Here is a 9,591-nt window from a genome sequence, read left to right on the forward strand (position 1 = left end):
ATTCTAACCCTCCCCTAACCCTAATACTTACCGTTGGAATCTGTCTGGATTGTGACTATCGGCATCCTGACTTCATACTAGTCAAAAAGCTACATATCAGCACTAACAGCTCCCACGGAGAAAGAATCAATTTAGCGCACTGTTGAACAGCCCCGGGAAAGAGTTCCCAGACCTATTCAATTGGCCGCACCGTTAAGCCCAAATAGAACCACCTAAATTGGAGAATGCCAGTTAGCGTGCTTTCAGCTGGATGTTTAGTCGCGGTAACCTGCATTCTCCAGCTAAAGTGTTGTGTGTGAGCAGAGATCCTCTAGTCAAACTTAACTGCAAAAAGCAGGGTCACTTTAATATCTCCGGGAACTCTTTCCAGAGGCTATTCAACATTTTGCTGAACTGAATCAACCCCAATGACTAGTGCTGTGCCCATCTAAACCCAAAGAGCCAAACTAACATGGTCACTGCAACCAGGATTTACTTTGATCGGTCCTGTGCAATCGAGGAAACACAAACAAATAACAGAATTCCACTGTTAATAAATAATCCCATACAGAATTGATTTTCAATGCAGCTCGCCCTGCCGGTATGCACATGCCACCATTAGGCAGGGGCTACACAGACTACACCCGGGGTTGGGAAGGGACAGTTGCACATCATCTCAGTAGCCTTCCTCCCGACGGGGCTTGAAGGGTGGGGGGGTCTCTCGCGCGCTCTCACCTGTCCGGCACCCAGAGGCGCGCGCTCCGGTCACGTGACACGGACACGAACCCCTCACCTGGCGGGAGCGGGCACCGCGCGACCCCTCGGACGTCCAGCTCGTGCCCGGGGAGGGAGCAGCGCAGCCGGTAACAGGCAGCCGCCTCCGCCATGACACAGCAGCTGCAGCGGCCGCAGCGATGGCGGAAATGATGTGGCGGAACGCAAAAGCCGGGACACCCGTCGGAAGTGACGGCAGATCAGAGAGAGACAGAGCGACCTCCCTTTCCTCCTCCTCCTCCTCCTCCTCCTCCTCCTCCTCCTCCAGCAGCAGCAGCAGCAGCAGCAGCAGCAGTGGTGTGTGTATGTGTGGCAGCAGGGCAAGATCATCGTAATGCAACCACTGCTTCCACGCCATAACCTATATACTCCGCTATGCGTGGTGACAGATATTATATGTATCATATATGTACCTGCTTGAGTGACGTGTGAAGCATACTGCCGGCCATTAGCTGCAGTCCTGGCTCCACCGAGTACAGATCTCCGGTGTTGCACTAATACACCTGACGGATGCTAGCCGGGGGTTCGTGTTGCCATCGATCGATGTTGCCGATGTTTGACGTGTTGATAAAATAAAAACACACTTTATCGCAGAGCTGTACAAATCCAAGGTAGCCAAGTAGTGTAGGTAGATAAACTGATTGTATCTAACATTATTTCTATACATGGCAATGGATGCTTGAAATATTCTAGTCTATTATGACAGCTATAGTATTTTGTAATCAACCTGTAAACCTAAAGCTAAGTAGACACTATACGTGTGTGACCGAGCAACGGTGCAATGTAACGTTACATCGCACGAGCCGTATACACAGCATGATCTGGTGCGCAATGCAACATTATATGCTACATGTAACAGCATCTGCTGCGCAGAACAGCAGATGGGAATTGAATGACCATCGTTAACGATGGATCGGACATACACATATGATGTGTATGAAATATTGTAATGGGGTTGGGCATAAAATATCGGTGGCTGAATAGCGGCATCCTGATGGATGAAGATCCCGACAGTATGCTATCCCTACTACTCCCTTAAGGTGCATACACATGGTGATATTTTACCCGATCTGGCCAATTCCAACGCATCGGAACAACAGATCGTATAAAAATGCCCAAATCGTGAGTCCCCACTCACGATCTCGATGCAATGCGCTTCCCCGCAGGTCGCACATCGCATCTTCAGATCTGCTGTGCTGTAGGGCAGATCTGACAATCTGAAGTCACGATAGATCGTGTGTCAAATTGGCAGCGTTTTCAGACCAAATTGTGCCCACGACTGCCGAAGAGAGTTCAGGGGAAATCGTACACATCGTGGGATTGTGAGCACATCGCTATGTGTGTAGGCATCTTGAGTGGTGCCTAATGCCCCCTTTCCGTACCCTAACCCTCCCAGGGGGGTGCCTAACCCTTCTACCCCGTAGCCTAACCCTCCCCGGGGGGTGCCTAACCCTAATCTCCTCCCGCGTCTAAAACCTAACAAGCCCTGCTTTCGTTTGGGACACTGGCTATCGGAATTTCGGCGTCAGGATTTCGATGTCTATGTTTAGTTGTGGGTCGGGCTTCCGACGGGTGGTAATATAACTACATCCCGTGTATAGTGTGTACCCGGCTTAAGACTCAGGGCCTAATTCAGACCCGCTCGCAAGCAGGTCGATGGTGCCCTAATGCGCATGCGTACGACGGAGGGAGCCAAAAGCACTCCTGGGCTTGCAGCAGCGAGACCCTACCGCAGGGTCTCGTCGCAAGCCCGATGGTCGCGATGGTCTTGACCATCGCGACCATCATTTTGGCCGCTCGCATAAGCTGTGGGTGGTCACCCACAGCTATGCGAGCGGCCAGGAGGCCGCTCCATTTTTAGGTAGGAGGGCCCTGATTCAGAGCGAGCGGCTCTGAATCAGGCCCTCAGCACTAATGATAGGCAGTAACCAACTTATATTTGGCTACTTTTTGGTCCTGATACCCTTCCAAACTTAAAAGAAGACATTGTATTAGGGTGTTGTCATTATCAAAAGTGAATGTTTCAATGTCACTTAGGATGTGTACACATTAGGCGATATATTGGACGATATGTAGCTTTCAGGCAAATTAGAACGATATATCATGCACATCGTATAGTGTGTACGCTCAGTCGTGCATTCACATGCGTCGTCAGCGGTGTCGTCCCATCTACAGCCATGGCCAAAAGTTTTGAGAATGAGACAAGTATTAGTTTTCACAAAGTTTGCTGCTTCAGTGTTTTTAGACCTTTTTGTCAGATATTACTATGGAATACTGAAGTAAAATTACAAGCATTTCATAAGTGTCAAAAGCTTTTATTCACAATTACATTAAGTTTATGCAAAGAGTCAATATTTGCAATGTTGCCCTTCTATTTCAAGACCTCTGCAATTCACCCTGGCATGCTGTCAATCAACTTCTGGGCCACATACTGAGTGATGGCTGTCCATTCTTGCCTAATCAATGCTTGGAGTTTGTCAGAATTTGTGGCTTTTTAGTTTATCCATCCGCCTCTTGAGGATTGACCACAAGTGCTCAGTGGGATTAAGGTCTGGGGATTTTCCTGGCCATGGACCCAAAATTTCGATGTTTTGTTCGCTGAACCACTTAGTTATCACTTTTGCCTTATGGCAAGGTGTTCCATCATGCTGGAAAAGGCATTGTCACCAAACTGTTCTAGGATGGTTGGGAGAAGTTGCTCTTGGAGGATGTTTTGGTACCATTCTTTATTCATGGCTTTGTTCTTAGGCAAAATTGTGAGTGAGCCCACTCCTTTGGCTGAGAAGCAACCCCACACATGAATGGTCTCGGGATGCTTTAAATGCATAGTAATTTTTCAGTGTTTTTATATAAGTTTCTAAAAAGTTGGAATAAACACTTTTTTTCATCCACCATGGGACACTCGAGATCTAGACACTTGGGTATAGACGGGTGGATGAGAGGAGTTGGCACTTTAAATCTTTGTGTGAGTGACTGCTCCCCCTCTATCCCCCCAGAAGCCCCAGTTTTAGAATTGTGCCCGAGAGAGCTGGTCATATGGGGCTGAGCTTCAGCCCACACTTAAGCTGGCCATACGCAGTGTGATATGCACCGTGCGACGCGACGGGGGATCCGACGTCCGTCATATCGGGCGGTCCCCACACACGGTGCGATCGGGTGACTGACCACCTTATATACCGGCTCCACACCCACATAGCTCTGCATGGGATCGCACATCGCATCCTCAAATCTACTGAACCTGCAGTAAGATCTGGGAGTGCAGTGTACGACCACACGGGCGCGCGCACTGGCTGATATCATGCCCATACAGGGTACGATATAGCAGCCAAATCGTACCAATCCGTCAGATTGGCTGCTTTATCGCACCATGTATTTTAGTATTTTTATCTTTATTTTAACTTTATTTTCATAGCTTCCCACAGAATTGAGGACAGGCTGACAGAGATCTGCATCTGTCAGCCTGCTACATGGAGGCATCAGGAGGGACCCACCGCCCTCCTCCTAGATCTGCAGCCCCTTCGCTCTCCCCCACTTGCAATACTCCCAGTGTGACTGAGCAGGTTAATGCAGCCAACCTTGGTCCTTCTTATAAGATCCCCGGTTCTAATTCCAGTATAGGAAAGATTTTCTTAACCGGCGCCAGCGTTAAAGAAGGGGGTGGAGCTACCGTGCATAGAGTCACGGGTTCCCTTGGGGGAGACTGTAGAGCAGTTACTATGCAGGCGGGGAGTTTAGTTTGCAGGTGTGATCCCTGCACTGTCTGTGCAGGGACACCGCAACCCCACATACTCTGTTGGCGCTGTCATTAGCAATGAGAGCCGGCGGGGAGCAATCTCCCCTCCCTCTGCTCTAATGCCCAGCGGTAAGCAGCCATAGTTAGCGCCAGGGCTCTTCCCGGCAGTGAGGGGGTGGGGTCAAGGTCCGGCGGCCATTACTGCTCCTGGGAGAGGAGCAGGCGCCTCCTTCACAGCTTCTCCCTCAGTTGATGCGCACTAAAGCGCAACTTTATTAGATAAGGAGCCCCTTCTCTCAGTGAGGAGAGTTACAGTGTGCAGGGAGAGGTCTGGGCCCCTGTAGCGGCTGCACCCACTGTAGATACATCCCTTTACTTGCAAAATCGCTGGCTGTATCCACAGCCAGGTATGTTCAGAATGTAATGTAATCTGTTGTGTATATGTGTATACATGCCTATATGGGTTATATATATGTACTGTATGTATTTGTGTATAATGTATATATATATATTATAGTCTGTAGTCTGTTTTATTTCAGGGCTTTCCATGTGATACCCCTGTGCACACAGCTGTAGACTGCTTACTTAGTTGGGCAGCTGCATTGTCTCTATTATACTGTAGTTAATATAAGTAAATGCTGAGATAGCTCAGTCTGCATCAGATCCCACAGTAAACTTGTTTCATATTGTGATCTGACAATTGACTAACTTGCGATTGCTGCAGGAGTCAGTTGGATTAGATAATTAATCAGTACTCACAGGGAAGCACAGATGGTGTAGTGGTTAGTATTGCTGCCTCACAGCGATGTGATCGTGGGTTTGGTTCACACTATGGACCCCTGTACACATCATGGCACCCGTCGCCGCTATTATAGAGTGAGTGTCCGGGTCCCAGGCACCCTGACACTAGCTCAGGGAGGAACCTGCCACAGCTTAATACATAGGTTGTGTCCATGTCATTTTGCCCACCGCATGCTCTGCAGATTGAGTAATCTATCACTGTTACCTTGAATGTCTGTGTCACATATTCCTGTATAAGTTACAGAATAATGCAGCGTGTTTATTGCATATGATGGGTCCTTGTACCACCATATATATAATATATATATATATATATATACATATATATATATATATATAATATTTCTTTTCCAGCTCAACAAGTTGAAGCATACAAAAAGAATAGATCCACACTCCACTTAGAAAGGTTAAATCTTAATGCATTTTAATGTAACAGCCAAAAATGCATCAAAAAAAGTAATGTAAAGTGCATAGTTCCTGGTCCCAACCTGACAGCTGTTTCGGTGTAATACCACCTTCCTCAGGGGTCTGCTATATATATAATGTGTAATTGCTTCTATGCCTCTTGGCTGATCAGTTGAATATCTGATATGCCTCCTATCTGGTACACCTATCTGGTGGCCTTTTGTCTGACTCACAGTGCACACAGCCAGAACCTCGATCAAGAAGTAGACATTGCTGAGGTTGTCATTCACAGGCAGGAGCAAATATCTCTGCATTTCAGTAGGAGCAAATATCTCTGTGGTTAAGGTGTCTGACTACAATTCAACATTAATTGGCTGCGTGCAGCTTTGCACATACGATCCTTGTAGAATCAGGCCCAGAGTTTCATGTGATGGCGATCTCGATAGTGCTCTTCCAAGAGTGCAAGACTGGGAGGCCGTCTTCTCCATCGTCAGGACCTTCATCCGGGAACAATGGGCCCTTAACCCGGCGGTTTCCTGAAAGCTAGTCAGATGATGGAGCAGACCATCCATGAATCTCATAGCCTTCTGGCAGAATCATCAGATTTCTTGGTACTGCTTCAGGACTCGGTATCAGAGTGCAGAGGCGGTAGATGCTCTGACAGTGCTTTCTCCTGTTTTCCCTTCCGTGAGTCTTCCAGTGTTTCAAACAAGTAGTGGCCATGGTCATCCTGGTGGCTCTGAACTGGCCCTGTTGGAACTAGTTCATAGATCTCCTACTACTCTTCGAGGATCCCTGGCTACTAACTCTTTGCCTGGATCTCCTGTTTTAGGTCTTTTGTTTACCCAGTCTTACAGCTGGTACATTTATTGCTGTGGCTGATGATAGCGCACTCAACAGTCATAGCAGGGCTCAATGACTTTGTGGTTCCCACCATGCACGCCATTTATGTCAGCTCATCATCGCATCTGGTAATCTTATGTGACATGGTGTGCTGAGCAGAGGTTTTCCCTGCACTGCACCGTTTGTCCTGTCTCCTTCTCTTCTTCTTCAGGTCATGGATGATGGGTTGCGCCTCTGTTCTCTCCAGGTTCAGGTTTCAGCACCGCCTAGACTTGTTCCCTCAAATTTAAACTTTTCTTCAGGGCAGTTCTCCGAATACAGCCTGAATGTTCTGCCTACATGTCTCTCGGTTCTGATGTTCCTACAGTCTTCTCTTTGCAAGCCTTTCTAGGATGTGGAACTGAAACTCCTCTCTCGAAAGTTGGTCCTCCTAATGGTCTTGGTTTCTGCCATGCGGGTTCGGAGTTGGGAGTCCTCTCTTGTCGGCATCCTTATCTCATTTTGTCTTCCTGCCTACGGTGATTTCAGCCATCCACATCACCCTACAGATTGTGTTCTGGTGTAGTTGGATGGCTGTCTGTTATCTCTCTCCTTGGATGTGGTGTGGGTTCTTCGGAATTATTACCCGTATAGCAGTATTGTGGAAGTCAGTTTCCTTGTTGTCTTTTGATTGCTGCTTCTATATAGAAGGAGGGCCAAATTGATCTGTTTGGCGCATGTTGTTAGGTTCCTTGCCTCCACTGTTTTTTTTTCTTTTCCTGCGCATTCCACTTGTGCGGTGGGTGCTTTTGGGGTGCCTGTCGTGGCACCTCAGCAACTCACTTTTGCCGTACGGCCACATGCTCCACACTTTTGTTGTTTCTATTGTATTTATACCTTTGCGGCCTCAGAATCTACTTTTGGTCACAGGTTGTTTTGCAGGTTACTCGGGGCTCTCCCACCCAGGTGAGGATAACTTTGGGACGTCCTCAGTATCTAGATCTCCATTGTCCCCTGGTGGATGAAGGAGAAATAAGATTTGGCACTTACAGTAAAATCCCTTTCTCCGATTCCACAGGGGATACTGGAGATCTAGACACTGGGGTATAGACGGTGGATGAGAGGAGCTGGCACTTTAAATCTTTAGGTGTGAGAGACTCCTCTCCCTCTATCCCCCAGAAGCCCCAGTTAGAGAAATGGAGCCCGAAGAGACGGAAACAGAATCAGAAGATATAAACTGAGCAGAAGGAATCAAACCACAAGGACGGCAAAGCCGAATAGAAAACACACAGAACAACATAGTGCATACAATGAATGTAAAACAGAACACAATGGCAGGTAAAGCAGAGCTGGGAGGGCATCCTGTGAAATCAGAAAAAGGAATTTTACTGGTAAGTAGCAAAATCCTATTTTACCTCATCTGCAAGTTCTAAAACCTCTCTTCCACCAATACAACACCTCCACATACCTGTCCCACATTATGTAATCCAATATTGAGCTTTTTAGAAAAATGTACCTAAAAAATGACATGTATTTATTGGCCAAATTACAGATGTGTTCACATACATCTTCCTTGTGCGTTAAACAGATCTTCTAGTCGCGCAATGCCATGGAGAGTATGGATACCTAATTAAAACCTCTATGCAATCCTGTCTATACCTGCTAAAATCCTGCCTATACCTTCTAAAATTTACGCTATTTAGCGTAATGAGTCGCACAGTAAATAAATGCTTTCAGACTTTGTGTGGTTCCAAAGCACAAAAAGTTATTATTCAATATAAAAACAGATGGTTACACGCTGTGATCTAAAGACAATTAGCGCAAATAAATCATACAGACCCAAGGTACAGTTGTTATATACGCACGCGCTCTGGGCCCAGATACCGGCATCAGCATTAGAAACCTCCCATCAACAGCACAGCAAGAAGACTCGACTGGGGTCAGAGAGGGCACATATATCCTCTTTACAGGGATAGGCAATACAATAGACAAGTTTGGCATGATTCCATTGGTTCTTCTTAAAGGTGCTTCTGTTACAGGATAGTTCATAGGTCATTTCGAATGGACACAAACAGCCTCTAACAACCCTTTGTGTCCTTTTTTCCCGCTGCATGCTAATCTAAGCTGCTAACATTACAGAGTACATTTTAATGTTTTAACTCTCTATAGTCCATAGTTTGCAGACGCAAGTTGCGATCTTCTCATCGATGATACCGGAAATCTGTGGATACACAGTGGATCAGTACAACACCAAACACGGGCTGCTTACCATGTAGTGGATCAGTACAACACCAAACATGGTCTTCTTACCTTAGATATCAAATAACCTTTATTACACAACATTAATAATTACTGCATAAATCTTGAATATTACATTTTAATGCTAGGGAACCTTTTATGTAAGTGTGCAGTGTGTAAGTATTGGGGAATTGGGAAAAGACGCTAGTTAGCGCTGCGTGACTGTGTTTTGTGGAGTACACCATGGTACGTGTTTTGCAGGGATTATCATTTTATATGTATTAGTGACTATCTGTATGTGGTGAGGACTTTTAACTTTCTATTGCGTGGGAATCGCACGATGCTAAATAATAGCATCGCCGTATGTACTTATAATGGCGAGTTTCACTAAAATGGCGCTGGGCGGCCAGTCGCATCTCGTTGCAATTCGCAAAATGGCGTTGCCTCGATTTAATTTTAAACTGATCCTGTCTCAACCAATTATCCGGCTTCGACAAGAGACTCGTTAGCACAGAGCGTCTTCTCATGCAACTTTTTACCTCCAAATGAATCTTATGCGCAAAGTGATGGGAATAGTATGCACAAGTAGCTTCTGCTGATTAAAATGATATGCGGCAGAGCCGAAACTAGACATTTTGGTGCCCTGTGCCAGAAAGAGTATTGGCGCTCCGCCCCCCAATACTTTAAACAGGGACAATGCGTGGGGGCGTGGTCACACAATAGTACCAATTCAAATTACACTACACAATAGTGCAATCTTATTCACATTACACTGCACAGCAGTACCCCTAATTCACGTTACGCCATACAGTAGTAATGCATCTTATACACATAATGCC

At 46.4% G+C, this 9,591-nt stretch overlaps 1 protein-coding gene across 1 annotated transcript in view; it reads right to left on the reverse strand.

Moving 5' to 3' along the window:
• PLAA (phospholipase A2 activating protein) overlaps positions 1 to 937 on the reverse strand; it is a 44,530-nt gene extending 43,593 nt beyond the window's left edge. Inside the window, exon 1 of the mRNA XM_088472618.1 lies at positions 715 to 937. Coding sequence (XP_088328744.1) covers positions 715 to 866 — 152 coding nt within the window. The 5' untranslated portion in view covers positions 867 to 937. The remainder of the gene's footprint in view (positions 1 to 714) is intronic.
• Positions 938 to 9,591: the final 8,654 nt, after the last annotated feature.

The sequence above is a fragment of the Taudactylus pleione genome, unplaced genomic scaffold (assembly GCF_031769625.1).
Source record: "Taudactylus pleione unplaced genomic scaffold, aTauple2 ptg000127l, whole genome shotgun sequence".
Lineage (NCBI taxonomy): Eukaryota > Metazoa > Chordata > Amphibia > Anura > Myobatrachidae > Taudactylus > Taudactylus pleione.